At 35.8% G+C, this 16,338-nt stretch overlaps 2 protein-coding genes across 6 annotated transcripts in view; one reads left to right on the forward strand and one right to left on the reverse strand.

The window, feature by feature from the left end:
- 5PtaseI (inositol polyphosphate-5-phosphatase A) overlaps positions 1–7,663 on the reverse strand; it is a 36,527-nt gene extending 28,864 nt beyond the window's left edge. For 2 of the 3 annotated variants that reach the window (XM_028301347.1, XM_028301348.1), the window contains exon 1: positions 7,333–7,662. In XM_028301347.1, the coding sequence (XP_028157148.1) occupies positions 7,333–7,413 (81 nt within the window). In that variant the 5' untranslated portion in view covers positions 7,414–7,662. Of the gene's footprint in view, positions 1–7,332 lie in introns of all 3 variants that reach the window. The other variant, XM_028301349.1, reaches the window with a different exon arrangement.
- A 2,617-nt stretch (positions 7,664–10,280) lies between these two features.
- Positions 10,281–16,270, forward strand: Scgalpha (sarcoglycan alpha). Of its 3 annotated transcripts, none has more exons than XM_028301331.1 (10): positions 10,281–10,426; positions 11,109–11,250; positions 11,425–11,567; positions 12,044–12,192; positions 12,274–12,405; positions 12,651–12,825; positions 13,200–13,450; positions 13,761–13,832; positions 14,176–14,277; positions 14,579–16,270. In XM_028301331.1, the coding sequence occupies exons 1-10, from the start codon at positions 10,421–10,423 to the stop codon at positions 14,970–14,972; spliced, it is 1,566 nt and encodes a 521-aa protein (XP_028157132.1). In that variant the 5' UTR covers positions 10,281–10,420; the 3' UTR covers positions 14,973–16,270. The 3 variants fall into 3 exon arrangements, with proteins under 3 accessions (XP_028157132.1, XP_028157135.1, XP_028157134.1); XM_028301333.1 differs by lacking the exon at positions 10,281–10,426 and adding an exon at positions 10,795–10,994; XM_028301334.1 differs by lacking the exon at positions 13,761–13,832.
- Positions 16,271–16,338: the final 68 nt, after the last annotated feature.

Below are 16,338 nucleotides of genomic sequence, written 5' to 3' on the forward strand. Positions count from 1 at the left end.
CGTTACATGTAATACCCAGACGGCTTAACAGGGTTTTAGACTTTAGGTCGGCTTAGTGACTGAGCGGATTAAGCTGACACTTGCTAGATCCTTCGTTAGGAATTCGTGTATTCGCAGTTTCGTACGTGAATTGGAATTCGGATGTTTTAGGAATACACTACTAGGGCTCAGGGTTACAATACTTGGCTAGCCAGGGCGAGGACAATAGATAATTATTTTATAACTAGCTTTCCGCCCGCGGCTTCGCCCGCGTGGAATTATGTCTGTCACAGAAAAGCTTTATCGCGCGCGTCCCTGTTTCAAAAACCGGGATAAAAACTATCCTATGTCCTTTCTCGGGACTCAAAATATCTCTATACCAAATTTCATCAAAATCGGTTCAGTGGTTTAAGCGTGAAAGAGAGACAGATAGACAGAGTTACTTTCGCATTTATAATATAGTAAGTAAGGATTTACTGGTTACAAATCAACATATAAATAAATAAATAAAAATATCCTTAATTAATGATTGATGACAAAAGATAATAGAAAAAACTATCATTAGTGTATTTTTGGACATGATAACGAACAGGAAATTATGTAGTATCGAAGTGATTTGCGCCGCATAACGCGCGCGAAACTGAAGATAATTCTAAAGAGGAAAGATTTGTATGTTTGTACCGAATAAACTCAAAAACTACTGGACAGATTTGAAAAATTCTTTCACCATTAGAATCCTCATTTTTTTCTTACATTCATATTTCTTCAATTTTTGTTAATAATAGCGGGCCGCTAGTAAATTAATAAATACAGGTAGATCCGCGGCAAATCGTTGTACAGATAAGAGAAGCGTGTAACATCAACACCTGCTCTCAAGGGTCATTAACATGGCTCAATAATAACAGTTTGAAATGCATACATGAGCCAATATTTTTGGGCAGACATTTTATAGCTGATATCTTTATTCGTTCGTTTCAAGGATTTCCACGAAGCCCGATCCTGCGCCGCTCGCATCCAGGCACCTCCCGAGACCTTCACCAGATCGTCGGTCTACCTAGTGGGAGGCCTGCCTACGCTACGTCTTCCGGCTCGTGGTCGCCACTCAAGAACTTTCCTGCCCCAGCGGCCATTCAGCTCTACGAGCTTTTCTTTATTATCAGGTTTTTACTGACAACTTAAATTCTTCTTCTTTCAGAAGAACAGAATTTTTGGAAAAATATTTCAATATTGATCCGATATTTGGAAAAATGGCTATTAGATTATAATCAACATCAAAATCTTTGTAGTTATGAAATAATTTTAACACAAGCTTAAATGAAGTTTATTTTACTTTATGAGCTTAATTTCACACAGCATTTTCAAGGTATAATTTGGTAAATTAAAAGTCTGACTGACTGACTGATATAGTGATCTATCAACGCCCAAACCACTGGACGGATCGGGCTGAAATTTGGCATGCATGTAGATTTTATGACATAAGACGTTAAGAAAGCATTTTACGAAACTCCACCCCTAAGAGAGTAAAATGGGATCCACGCGTACGAAGTCGCGGGGGGTCGCTAGTTAAGTGAATAAAGTTGTTTATGGTGTAGCAAGCTTGTCCAGGAGATGCATAGAATTTAGTATTTATTTTACGGCAATTTTTACAACATGTGTAATTGCCTAATATACTTAAAACTTGTCGTTTACAGTCCAATATGTTATAAATATAATTATAGAAATTATAATTATAATTAAGTATAGAATTTAATTTAATTTTACAATGAAAATATTAATAAGACGGAAAAACTTTTTTTTGAAAATGGCATTTATTCCTGCTACATAAGATGCCACAGAGTTTCGCTTGATTTTCTAACATACGTTATACATAAATGTAATGTTATAAGTAAAAAGTGAAATCCTCGGAAAGTCCGATTAACATTATCAATTTCCATTATTAATATGGGAAAAAAAGTACAAGAAATAATCACAAACTGGAAACGGACACCTAAGTCTCTTCGGTTTTGGCATTTGGTAAGCTATGTATTAACAGTGTTAGTGACGATTTGAAATACCTAGTTCGCAATTAGACAGAGAAGTTAACAGGGAAATTGAAATGTTAAGATTGCTGGCTGCAAATATTCTGCAATCCAATATCGTCACCGTCGTGGCAGAATTAAATAACTGACAAAACCAAAGTTGCGAGATATTCACGTTTTTGTGTTTTTTTTCGTTAAAAATGGCGATAACTTTTAAGGGTTAAAATATTTTACTGTAGGTCTTTTGATATTTTATACAGCAAATTTACCTTTATTAATTCAATATTCTTCGATGATGTTACTTTGTATTATTTTAAATAAAAAAATAAAAATGTAATTATTTAGTTTTGCCACAACCGTATTTTACAAAAAATTTGCAGTTATTTAGTTTTTGTATGTCACTTATTTAGTTTTACCACAACCAAGGTATTACAAAAACGAATATTTCCATTGAATAAGTACACTTGTTTAATTTTGCCACACTTTTATTGACCTAAATGTTGATTTATTCATTTNAAATTATAAATAAATTGAAAAAATCGAACTGCCTAAGGCGGGAATTGAACCCACAATTCCCGCCTTAGGCAGTTCGATTTTTTCAATTTATTTATAATTTTCAAATTAGTTTGAGATGCGACTCCAAACGCTAAAAATTTAATAACAATCTATTGTTTGACAATTATTTTGTGCTTTTTGAGCAAATCATGGTAATTCCACTGTTACTTGTAACTATTTTACTGATTCTTCGCAAATAAAGATTTTATGTTTGTGTTTTACTCAGTGTAACCTTCATGCACAACTTTTGTGACGATTGGATGGCTCTCTTGACATAGTTATTAATATTTATTATTAATATTTAAGAGTAATATTATTTAATATTAATATTCTCTTGACATATCTACCAGCAAAATCTTACTGGAAGTCAGCAAGCACACCCAGTACGTCTCCTAAATGGGCATAAATAGCCCGTCAATATTAGGTGGGTATTCATTACATAAAAAAAAGAAACTGAAAAGGCTAAAAGTTAGTCATCAAGTTAAGAATAGAAACTAATACCAACTATGAACACATCGCTAACGCTTCATAATTAAAATCAAGGATCAAGGACACATGTCCATCGGCTCACTTGGCCGCTAATACTTCATAATTNTCCGGAAGATGGAGAAACAAATGGCTGCTGACGACACCCTCCTCCACGAGTACTTGCCAGTACTTGGTATGTACAAGTTTCGAATTGTTTTAATAATCTTTTAGAAATAATCTAAATCAACATTTTTCTGTACCTGCTACACTGTTTTGAAAATAGATTCAATTTAAATTCATACTTTCCATCAGCATACAGTGAAGCAGACATGTTTAACTTAATTTAACGGTCTACATATGTATCATAAACACTAGCATGCAAAGCCAGTACTCTAGTTAATAATTTAATAAGAACAAGCAATAAAAATTGCCTTCTCTATGGTACACTGTAACATCTATTGAATAACAATGGCCTTTCTATTTCAATGCACTTATTTTACATAGCTAATGCAGCTGCATCTGATAAATATTGTTTCAATTAACTTTTTTTAACGAATGTAGTTAAATGCACGCGTTTTCGATTATATTCACAATGTTATTGTGATGGTAGGCCTTCACCAATAATGAAATAATTAACTATTTTATGCCGACACGGCCCTATTCATAATTAATGGTATTGGTACTGCATGTTTGCAAATAAAAAATGATTTGATTTTTTGATTTCTAATTTGCGTCTTCGACAAAATCGTAGCGCAAGTCTCGCACTGTCCACTTCAAGCAAATGCATTCGCTTGAAGAGGATTATGCGGCGTACTAAAAGAGAGGCAATCGTGCTGCGATCGCCACTTATTTGAATCCGAATTTGATTCTTATTGTTCGCGAATCCGTTAGCAACAGATAGGTATTTGGTGATAATTACCTGCAAAATAACGAAACCGTCGCATGCGACACAATAGCGAGAGGAATATAGCAGCGGGCTAAAATTAACACAGTTCCATCTCTACGAGTCTATGGTAATTGATGATTAGCTGCTTTGTTTGTTACCTTACCTTGGCCGTAATGAAAAACATGTCTCTATGGTCCAATGGTTAAAGATTCAAGGGCTCGACAGTCTTAAACTGGGTTCTCAGCGTATCATCGTAATATCACACCACACTTCGGTATCAATACAGCAGTGTGACAACATGCTAACAATGCTAAGTCCTAACCATAATTTTTTTGGACACCCTGTATGTATGGTATGACACATTGTGCGTACACTACATTTAAAGTTTTTTGCGAGTCTTAATTACTCAAATACGTAACTAGCTAATTGCGCAAATAAATTAGGAAATGCCGTAGCCATTTTACTACAAAATGGCACTATGCCACATCCTACTTTGCGAATGCGAAATTTAAACTGCTTAATATGGTCCCATAAATAATAAAAAAAACGATCCGTATGATATCAATCAGTGCTTCGAATATTTAAGTCGTCTGTAAAAGAAACTGATGTAAAAGAGCATGACTGTCTTGTTCTGAATCTAATATATAAATCTAATCGTATCGTAGCTAATCGTATCTTAAAAAAAAAACATTTTCATGATCTACTGATAACTGATTTTAGGTGCTTGACTTTGTGATTAAATTATTACCTACCTAGTGGTAGGTAATAGGGCATGTAATATCGGAAGGTTTTCAATTCCGATATTGGATTCCGATATTAGATCTCAATATCGGAATTCCGATATTAATATCGGAATTGAGTTCATGTACTATAAAATTAATATTTGATTATATTCGTAAGAATTCTGGATTGTTTACGATAAAATAATGATTTTAATCAAAATCTTTAATTTGGTACACAACAGAACTTCATAAAAAAGAAGTATTTTAAAACCATTTATACGTTATGGGTTCGTTCGTTCGTTCGTTTCAGCCGAAAGTCGTCCACTGCTGGACAAAGGCCTCCCCCAAGGATTTCCACAAAGACCGGTCCTGCGCCGCTTGCATCCAGGTACTTCCCGCGACGTTATGGGTATCCATTGCATTTGGTTTTTTATGTGACAAGAGGCAAACGAGCAGACGGATCACCTGATAATGAATGGTTACTGATAAAGAGCCTATAAATGGACTAGCAAATAATTAAAGTGTTTTTGTAAAATCACAGGTATCAAACAAACTTTTACTCCTTCATTATATTACCCTGTTTTATGTTGGCGGAACGAATTTTAGAGTCATTCAAATCACGTGTTACAAAAATTGTAGAGAGAGGTAAAAAACTTGAATGTGCTTGTAATTTGTTCCTTTTTGATTATCGATGTACAACTCACAAAACCACGAGCCATTATCATCCGATCAACACAGGCTCCGATGCTGATTTTCACAATGGCCGGTTGGTGGAGGCCTGCATCCAGCGCCTTCCTGCTACCTTTATGAGGTCGTCAGTTCACCATGTGGTTATGAGTCCTACGCTGCGCTTTCCGGTACGTGGCCTCCACTTCAGAACCTTGCTGCCTCATCGTCTATCTTGCTTGCTGTCTATCTTGGACAAACGATCAGCTAGGTAGTTAGATGCAATTTCGAGACAGAGGTAAATCGTCGAATACGAAGATGAAAGTCTTCAATTAGTGTGTGTTACCAGTGATGATATACGGCTCGAAAACGTGGCCTTTGAATATAGGGCACAACGTGCTATGGAGAGGGATAAGCTTAGTGTTTCTTTACGAGATCTAATCAGAAATGAGGAGTTCCGTAAACTAACTAAGGTCGCTGACATAGCTCGACGGATTAGCAAGCTGAAGTGGCAATGGGCAGGGCACATAGTACGCAGAACTGACGGTCCATAGTCCAGTAAAATTAATGTTTGAAAGGGAGTTAAGATGTCATTCTTTGTTGACCAAGTACCTATGGCAAATGCTAAAATTGATTTAGAACAAGTTAAATTAACCATAATATATAAATATTAAAATATTTGCAGTGGAACAAAAAGTGATGGTGAGAGACATGAGAAAATCACTGGTCTTTGCCAATCATGTACTTTGGGCTTTGTGTCAGGTTGTGGCGAGTTTAAACGTTTTGTTTAAAATCTCAATTAAAACGTTTATCTGATTCCGATATTACGATATTGGGTCGCTCAATATCGGAATTGAAATATCGGATCTCGCAGTCCGAGATTCCGATATTACGAGATTCCGAGATTCCGATATTCATGCCCTAGGTTCTGGAGTGGAGGGCACGTACCGGAAAGCACAACGTGGACTTCATAAAGGTAGCAAGAAAGCACTGGATGCAGACCGCTACCAGCCGTTCATATTGAAAATCATTGGGGGAGACCTATGTTCGGCAGTTGACGTCCTATATGGCTGAAATGATGATAATGATGAAGGTAACTATCCAGATTCAACATCTGAGTAATGAACATTGAAATTAAAAGTAACATTTAAAGTAATGTTACAAAAATGAAATAAATCAAAAACACAATTGTACGAGTATTTTGAAGCAATGTTTCGGATTGAGTTGTGGCAGAATTAAATAAAGTCACTTATTCAGTTTTGCCACGTAAATTCTACAACAAACAGAGTTGTAATTTATGGTCAATAGTTTCACTAAACTGAAGATATCTTTGGAAATATTAATTTTATTTTATAATTTTATAAACTACCAGACGATTTTAAAGAACTAAAATTCTCAAAATTTAGAAATGTTATTAAAGAATGGTTAACTAAAAAATGTTTTTATAGTGTACAAGAATACCTAGATTATAAATAAATATGTTTAGATATAAAAATTAAAAATGTGTATACGCCTGAAAGGGTAGGATCAAGTGATACTCTGTAATTAATTTAAGATCTTTCTGTAACCTTGTTTCTATACACAATAAAGAACTTACTTACTTACTTACTTACTTACTTAATATCATAGATATTGCCACGAGAGTAAGATCAAAATATAGGTAACACTTTCTACTATACAAAAAATGGAAAAAGTGGTTTTTGCCAAAAGTGTCAGTTATTTAATTCTGCCACGACGGTGACGATATCTATAATCATATAGATATTCAAAATAAGCCGACTAGGTAGAGCATCAAAATTACCTATTTTACAGTTGATTGATTATTATCTAATGACAAGACCAGACTACTTCAGGGGGCGTTAACTTCGCTCTATAATTAAATTGTCCCCAGGTCAAGGAGACAATTGAATCGAAATTCAAATTTAGAACTCCCACTCACACATTGTCACGTCCCGCAGTTGTTTTAATTAAATTTATGCGACTGTTAACGAAGCGTTAATGAATCAGGACAATCAATTATAAAAATCAAAATACTCACTTCCTCGAATATTGATCCCACGTTGGCGGTCACCAGAAGCAATGGCACTTTATCCGATCCCATCTTTTTGAATTTCAACATGATACCAAAACGATAAATGAGAAAACAATTGCGCCAAAACTAGCGAGGTTAAACGTCCACACAGGGAGCAGTTTACGCCGTTTTAGCCGATTCGGCGTACGCACGCCCAGTCCACAAACATTTTTAATCACATTATTACAGTTTACTTTGTTATTTTCACGTGTAAATAATTAATTTTGTACGATATCCCGAAGTCGCCCGTTTTCGTCCCAGCCCTTTTTGACATTTGTGAAATTGAATGAATGAATGACATTTTTACGCCCACACCCGTAGTGTATAAACAGATCATAATCCGCCCAATTTAAGATGGATAGTATGATCATGAAGCTACAGATAAAAATGGAGGGCAAAGTTGGGAACAAAACTTGAGTCAAATACCTACTTATATCTATCTCGCTCTCTGTGGCCCTACCTCTCTTTNCATATATATTTTTTAAATACATAAATATTATACATAGTCACACCCAGACCCGTCACAGAAATTAAAATTCATCATTTCAATTTCTGCCCGGCCGGGAATCGAACCCGGGACCTCTCGGCATAAAATGCAACCAATGTTGGTGGGAAGTGGGAATGCATACGTTTGAGAAGTCCTTGTTGCGGGAGGTGCGATTTATTTGAAGCCGTGTGTAAATAAATATGTAAGCCTTAGGCCCAGAACATACGGTGAAACGCAAATGCAACGAAACTGCAACTTCTAGTTACTTTTGAGTTGCATCTAAGTTAGATTCCCTTGAGAGACCACACATGACGCGACCATTTCAAACCGGTTTCAAACTGGTGTGTTCTGTACTTCTAGCATGAACAACTTTCGTCTTCGAATCGTTTGCGTACCTATTCGATAAAATTCGATTCTCAAACTTCGAATTAAACGATAACGTGACAATTTTGATTCTCAAAATAACTTTTGTGCAACCACATCTCATACTAAGTTCACTTTACGACGCGTTCCCAAGGGCGCTGTTGTAGTTTTCTTACTAAATCTTTTGATGGCGATTTGAGTACGCAAACGATTTGAACTCGAAAGTTGTTCGTGCTAGCCGTACTGGGCTTTACATTAAGTTCTCTAACTCTGATGTAAGTACCTGCTGTTCTGACACGTTCTCAGCGAGCTTGGCAGCGGTCTTGACGATGCCCAGACTTAAGTACGGGTTATTCTGCTTGCTCAGATGCATAGAATCGAAGTCGTCTAAGAACTTCTCGAATATCGAGATCGCTTCTTTGATGTTAGACAGCTTGGTTTCATCTCTGGTGCCTGCAATTAGCGGTAATAGAACAATGTTAGACTACGTATTCTTTAGTCTACCAGCTACGTGCTTTAATTTCGAAATCGCTTCACGGAGGGAAGTAACAAATAATAAATGCCAGAGCGAAACGATTACAGAATAGGCTAGTTTCCTAAAAAAAATTTTTTAGTCCGTCAATTTAAAAAAAAATATTGGACACGTATATTTTTAATTGTCAATCAAACAAAGTTATAGTGCGTTGAAGTTCCGCGCGACGTCACAAAGTGCTCCACTTTTACGCACTCACTGACGTCACGGGCCTTTTCTTTAGAACTTTGACACGCTTTATCTCTTGTCATTTTCATTAGTTTTAAAAAGTGAAAAATACGTGTCGAGTAGTTTTTGAAAGCTAACTGACGGACTAATTAAAACTCTTGCTTTTTTACCCAGAAAACATCCCTATTACAATTTCTGTCACGTTTGTAACACTGTGGTGGAGGATGTTCTTTAGTCTATCGGCATCTCGCTTTGTGCGAGAGGGATAGATAGACCCCGAAAATACAGTTTAATTAAAAAATATGGCCTTTTTTTCCTCCACTCCGTGCTAAAGGTTTCCATCGCTTAGCGTCTCCAGATTATTGAACGAACAGAAGCTTCTAAAATGACTAATGTAAGATCATTAACTCATACATTAAAACCCTTTTCGTCTTCCCAATGAGGCTCCCATTTCCTCAACACTGTAGGCGATGTAGGTCGATGGGTGAACGTAGGTGATAAATGAAATGAAAGTCCAGGTAGGTACGTTGNATCAGGGAATTACAATTCCGAAGTTCTGAGGTATCGGTACTGTGGCTACATCGGCCGAATCCGGCCCATCATGGCGGTTGTTTACTATGCAGTTGATTTCGTTTGAGATTTTTCAAGGGACCTTATCATTGTTTTGTCTGAAGAAATGGTGCAAATTTGTATAGTGCGTGGTTGCGGTAGTTCGTGTTGTCCTGGAAGTGATATAAAATTCCACGCGTAAGTGTTTATTTCGTGATTTCTGACAGTGGATCATTGTTATAGGTGTACCAGAATCTCATGGCAAACAAAAATATTGGAAAAGCGTGTTTTTCATATGGCAATTGTCTATGGTTTAACTGTCACCTGTCAAAGAAAATTATGAAATCTGTCAGCCGCTGCAAAATNATTAAGTGCACTTTATCAAGACACACTGTTTAAACGTAAATCAGTCTTTGTCGTCCTGAGAAAAATAAATAAAAGGTTACCCTACTTAGAAAGAGAGAGCCTGCCCACAGAGAGCGAGATAGTGATACATAGGTTGTGCTTCAAGTAGGTATTCTAAGTCTGGCCTCCATTTTTATCTTTAGCTTCATGAGTATGATTTTTTTTAAAACTTCAGTGAAATTGGAGTGATTTTTCATTTATGCATATAAAATGTGTAATAGTATATTGATGCATTCAATATTATCGACAAATACATTATCTATTCTGAGTGTTTTGCATAAAACTTAAAAAGCTATACAATTATAAATCAGCTTTTCCGTGTAACGGAACGTAATTTTCTTTTTACAGAAACATCCTAATTTGGTCGGGTTATAACCAATGACGTCGGTTCAGGATTTACGTCACGCCCCGTTTTCAGGGACGGACTTGCTTATTTTTAACGTACACGGAAGTTTAACGTAACTAAGATGTTATATTTTTTGTTTTTCGTCTTGGCATCGAATAGTGATCACAGTGAATAAATATAGCATCATTAATCTGAAGCTATCATCATGAATGTTAGTATTCAGTTTATTTATGTCGTTGTTTGTATTTCTAAGAAAGTTCCGGATTTTGTTAATATTAGTTGCCATAAATAAACTATGCTCTTCCCGAATTAAGCCCAGTTTGAAGTCAAAATTGCACAAATTATAATATAGCACATTATTATAAAGTTCTTTGACAAGAACTAAATAAAAGTTGTAACAAAAATTTACTGCAATCGTTTTCTAGGCAGTATAATGGTGTCGTATTTAGTGTCAGGGGCTTAATGTTTTCTACTATCAATTGTTTGGAAAAATAGATCTATAAATAACTCTATGCATCTAGCTAGATGGGTACTAAAGTCTGAAAAATCAATAACCGAAGGCACGCCTGCGCTGTGAATCCCTCCCTGTGCATCCGTGGGGCGTTCGTACTGCACATGTGCGGACCGTATTCAGCCAGTAGCCTTTTTGTATACAGCTAAAATAGAAATCGATTTAATTGTTTCTGTTGGTGAATTGGGTCGGCATCTTTTTATTTAGTACCAGTGCTTTTGACGTGAGCCGTTCGTTACTAAATACTGACCATTAGCAGACTATGTAGGTAAGACTGGCCGCTGAAAACTGAAAAACTAGCGACGTAACTTCCCTTATTTACTTTTTTTAAGGATTTAAAAAAAGTTGGAAAATTAACCGAATTCTTTTGTTTTTTTTTCAGGTTACCGAAATGGGGAATGATACGTTTTTAACGTTATTGATAGTAGCGTCAGCAACAGCGTCGACGCACGTTCACAATGCTGTTGAAACAGAAATGTTTGCGATCCCCATCAGCCCCAATCTGTTTAACTGGACTTATCAAGGTTTGTGCTCATTTATTTTTTACCCGACTGCGCCAGAAGGAGGGTTATGTTTTTAAATAAACTATAGTATAACAACTATCCAATTACGCAAATTCGTTAACTACTTAATATAAATATTAAAGTAGGACCATTCTATTGTAAAATAGTTTATTATTATTTTGCGTCATTTTCTAGAATTCGACCAGCAGTACCGTTTTCATGCAGCAATGCGCGGGAAACCTGAGTTACCGTCATGGCTTCGTTACATCTACAGTGGAAGACACCACTCGGGATTCATATTCGGAACTCCACCTCGAGGGACCAACAAACCGATAACCGTAAAGTATCAATGCCTAATTATTTTCAAATTACAGGAAATTGTTTTTTTTGTCATGTTGGTAGCAAATGTCAATAATTCGAAAGTTAGGATGGGGATACACCAAGACAATTTATTATTTATTTCGAATTTCTTTACCTTAAACTTTATTTTTAAATAGCTACACGTGTTTTATTGTAATTTATACTGAATACATATAAAATGGACTTTAAAATAAACGTTTAATAAAATTTATAGTCAGTCCGATCTTCACGATTAGACTGACATCAGGAAGATAATTTTTATTCATTAAAATTCCAAATCGCATACAAATTGGCCTAAAATTACACAGGTAGCAACTTGTATGCAATTTAAACGATTTCGTATGCGAATAGAATACTAAATCGTTAAAAAATACGTCATATGCCGCAACTACAGAACAAAGAAGATAGGAATTGTCGTAATAGGATTATTTAACTATGTTAATTTTGTTTGCAGTTGGAAGTCATAGGCCTAAATCGTCAAGATTATGAAACTCGAAGAGTTCTGTTATCCATCAAAGTACAGCCGAAGGAAAGCATGGCGCGACATGAAGTTGAACTGAAGATCGACAATCTGAATGTGGAAGATTTACTGGATGATCACAGGTAGGTCCAGTGCGTAATAAATTACCCACCTGATTCAGTTTTTTTAAGAGATTTCCGCTAAAACTTTCTAAATATTTTCAGGATGACTCGTCTCAAGGACATCCTGAAGACCAGGCTCTGGACAGAAAGCAGCCAAGACCTCTACACGACGTTTCTGGCTTCAGCCATCGATTTAGGGGCTCGATTGCCGCTGCGACCCAGCGATGGTGAAGGGTAATGAATTGAAATTCCTTTTTTATGTCTCGCAATAGCTAAAAAGTCACCTTTTTTCCAATAAAACCTATTTTTTCTTGATAGAAATTAAGTAAGTAGTTAAAGTTACGAACTTACGAGCAAATAAATGTAAAATATCAAGTAATACTTAAAGACTATGCTTCTACACTGCTGCTGATAAAACATGTCTCCAGATCTACCAGGGTTTAACCTCTGAGATATTAATAGCTAACATATTTTTACAGGTTAGTGGTTCGTCTAGGCAGCTCAATGCCTTTCTCCACTCAACTCAAGTGGCTGAGAGAGGAGGTTCGCCCTCTATCTCGCCTTCCCAGCTGCCCGAGGGAGTACAAGCGAACGACATCCGAGAGACTGTTCAGGGATGCTGGCTTCACTCTGGACTGGTGCAACTTTGAGCTGGTGAGTTTTGGGATTAATCAATATTAGTTCGTTTCAGCCAAATGACATCCAGTCTAGGACAAAGGCCTCCCCCAAGGATTTCCACAAAGACCGGCCCTGCACTACCACTAATAATAATCACAGTTAATTTTATATTTTGATTTCAAGCTACAGCAAATAGATATTAATATTATTGAGATCTTTAACGCTGCCACCATCATAGGTCCTCAGTCACCTCAGTTATCAAACCTAAACGATGGAAGAAAATTTCATCTATTTATTTATTAATTTATTTATTTATTTACACTTTTGCACATACAATTGTACAGTGGCGGACTTAATGCCAGGTGGCATTATCTGCCAGTCAACTATGCATAAAACAAATTTCATTCCAGTACAACACAATCTACAAAGACCGGACCACCGAGCACCTCGAATACCTGACCGAGTTGCCCAACAATAGCAAGTCAGCAAAGTCTTTTAAAGCGCTGTCAACCAACGACGCGTGGACTGCTCCCAGCAAGCGATCGCTGCCTAAACGAAACTACACGGGACAGTTGGCACTGGCCATGGCTGTTCCGCTGGCGATGCTGGTGCTTTCGGTCGCTACGTTAACTGGCGTCTTGTTCTTCCAGTATGCGGCTGTGTAAGTATACAACGCCTATGAAATATTACCATAAAGTGTTTTCTCGTACAAACTTCGATAGTCAACTTTGAACGATTGTTTTTATCAGGGAAACCACACATTATAAAACTTTATTTCACACAAAATTTGAAGTAAGTACAAAAAGCGAACCTAATGCCATATTATGGCATTCTCTACTAGTTGACCTTAATTATTATGTGCATCATCGTGCACGATTATAATCTTATGCCCAATTACTGTTTGTTTAGGTAGGTACTCAGGTACCACCGGAATTACGTTTTATTTTATTTTTGGTTTCCATTATTTTCAGCCGAGATCCTGAGTCAGAATATTTTCTAGAAAACATTTTCCACGTGTGCATTGACTATAGAAATAGAAAGAGGTATTATTTCGTATCATGAAATACTTTGCGTGACTTACATTACTAAATAATCTAATTATTAACCTGAATTTTGTTTGTTGTGTACTCGTAATATTTGTAATTACTAACACAGTAACAACTTGTGAATTATAATTGGATTTTTTACGAAGTGTAGTAGGTAAATTCTGTACATTCAAGTTATGTTATTAATGTTATTTATAGCCTCTAAATAAATAATCCAATATTTATTGTTTGTTCGCATGCATTGGGAAATTAATCCATGACATCATTGTCTGTTCACGTACCTAGTAATATGTTTTTAAATTGATGTTAGACTAAAAAATATTAATTTACGAATTTTCAGAGCTCACAAAAATAGTAAAGTGGAAATCTGTCGGTATGGCACGGGCAACACAGATCAAACACAAGTCGCGGATAACACCAGCAACAAAAGTCTAGGCGTTAGGTAAGTCCTCAATAATTTTTTCAATTACTCCATGACAATTATATCAGTCAGGACACTTGCATGAAAGACATTTGCGCGTAAGACACTTGTGCGAAGCAGATAAAAGTATTGCGAATGATTTACCCAAAAATATCGTTCGGGCAAATATCCATTCGTGCTAATGTCTTTTCGCGCATGTGGATTCACGCAAGTGTACCAGAACCTTAGTTTATTTACAACATTTTACTGCCATGACAAGATAAACCCAATACGATAGTGAAGTAAAGGTAACATAAATATCACTTTTCAATTTTATTCATAGCCCCAACAACAGCCTGGTCAGGCCTTACAGCCCTCGCTCCACCACCAACCTGGCTGGAAACTACAACCGCCCGCAACCGCCGCCATACATGGGCTCCAACACCAATTCCCTTCACAACCGCCGCTCAGCTAACATCGATAAAACTCCTCCAACCAGCCACACTCCTGAACACCGCACTCATCTTGCTTTGGAAGAATCTTTAAAACTACTGAATGACGCTAACATCGCCAATGACTTCGACAACCTCAACCTGATTAAAGAACCAATCGTTGACTTCAATGATGGGACTGACGACTACGTGCCGATCAAGACTGATGGATACGTGTCAATGAAGAATCTAGATGATATTGATGTACCAGACCTGACTAAGTTTGGGATCGCTGGCCCGATTTGACATGAGGTCTCCGTTGACGGCCAGCCGCCAGTCAAGACGTGGTTTTGTTAGACGGGATAACATGGTTACAACAAATCCTGAGCACGAATAACTCTTGCATCGCATTTAATAATCGTACTCCTTGCATAAAGGTAACGACGCCATTTTAATTAAAAAAAAACGATTACCTTACCATAACAAGAACGATATTTATTCGTGCTCAGGGCACAGGATAGATTCTGGCACCGACAGTGAAAGACGACAACAGCAATTTCAAACACGGATAAATTCTGCATCCATTTCATATCAAAATGATTTGGAAAACTTATCTTAAATATGGCACCGTATTACTGGTAGATTGACAATATTATACTTACTTAGTTCTGTGTCTGTAGACTATTTTATTCGTTTTAGATTCGAAAGCTTCGCTTTGCTCGTACTTCAAAGTAAAACTATAAATCTCGATATTTATGATGCGACTTTTTCGAATCTAAATTGATAAAGAATGTGTTTAGTAGCCTTTAACAAGTGATTAGCTAACAAACTATGTAATACATTTACTAAATTAAACCTAATTTTAGTTCATACTAACTATTAACGTAGATCGATGTCTATTCAATGTTACAATAATAGTGTCGATTTTTAGTAAATTGATGTTCTAAAAGTTTAATGAATTTTATCGAACTGCAGATAATGCACCTAGTGTACCACTATCCTAAAATCTACAATGTCATGTTGATGAAAATATTTTAATATCTTAGCATCAGTCTGCTGTTTGTTCTAGTCGAATTAGAAAATAGTTAATAGAATAAGTATTTATTAACATTAAGGTATAGGTATAATACTTAGTATTTTTTTACTAATAAATTGTCAATTTGACTTTGACTCTCGAAATCACCGGAAGTGGGCAAAGTTGAAAAGAATAAAATTAATTTTATTGAGTTTACTTTATTAAAACAGATTTTTGATGATTTATATTTTAAAAATAATGTATAATTAACTAAAGTTTTAGATTATTATAAAGGAATTTACATTGTTACATTTAATAAATTATTTTTGACGGTTTTAATAAGTTCTTTGTTATAAATGTTTTATATTACAATAATAATATGCATTTATTGTTATTTACTTAGTCAATTTTTATAGTCAAATATTACATAAATGTGGTAATAATTAATGTTTCAATTTTAATGCAATAAAATACATATCCAAACAGCACACCTGTTTCTTATTTATTTTTTACTCTTTACTATGTTCTTACCCTACTACCAGTACATTATTATTATTCTGTATATCTATGACTGGTAGACTACCTTATTTGCACTGAGAATTAATATAAATCTATATATTGTATAAAAGAAAGTCGTGTTAGTTACTTCGCTTATAA

The sequence above is a fragment of the Ostrinia furnacalis genome, unplaced genomic scaffold (assembly GCF_004193835.3).
Source record: "Ostrinia furnacalis isolate ACB-3 unplaced genomic scaffold, ASM419383v2 OfSCF0912, whole genome shotgun sequence".
In the NCBI taxonomy this organism is placed as follows: domain Eukaryota; kingdom Metazoa; phylum Arthropoda; class Insecta; order Lepidoptera; family Crambidae; genus Ostrinia; species Ostrinia furnacalis.

Bases quoted from the DNA above. Each gene is read 5' to 3' on its own strand.
- Scgalpha (XM_028301331.1), top strand. The intron at 12,826-13,199 runs GTGAGTTTTGGG...ATTTCATTCCAG, and splicing joins ACTGGTGCAACTTTGAGCTG to TACAACACAATCTACAAAGA. The intron at 13,451-13,760 runs GTAAGTATACAA...CATTATTTTCAG, and splicing joins TTCTTCCAGTATGCGGCTGT to CCGAGATCCTGAGTCAGAAT.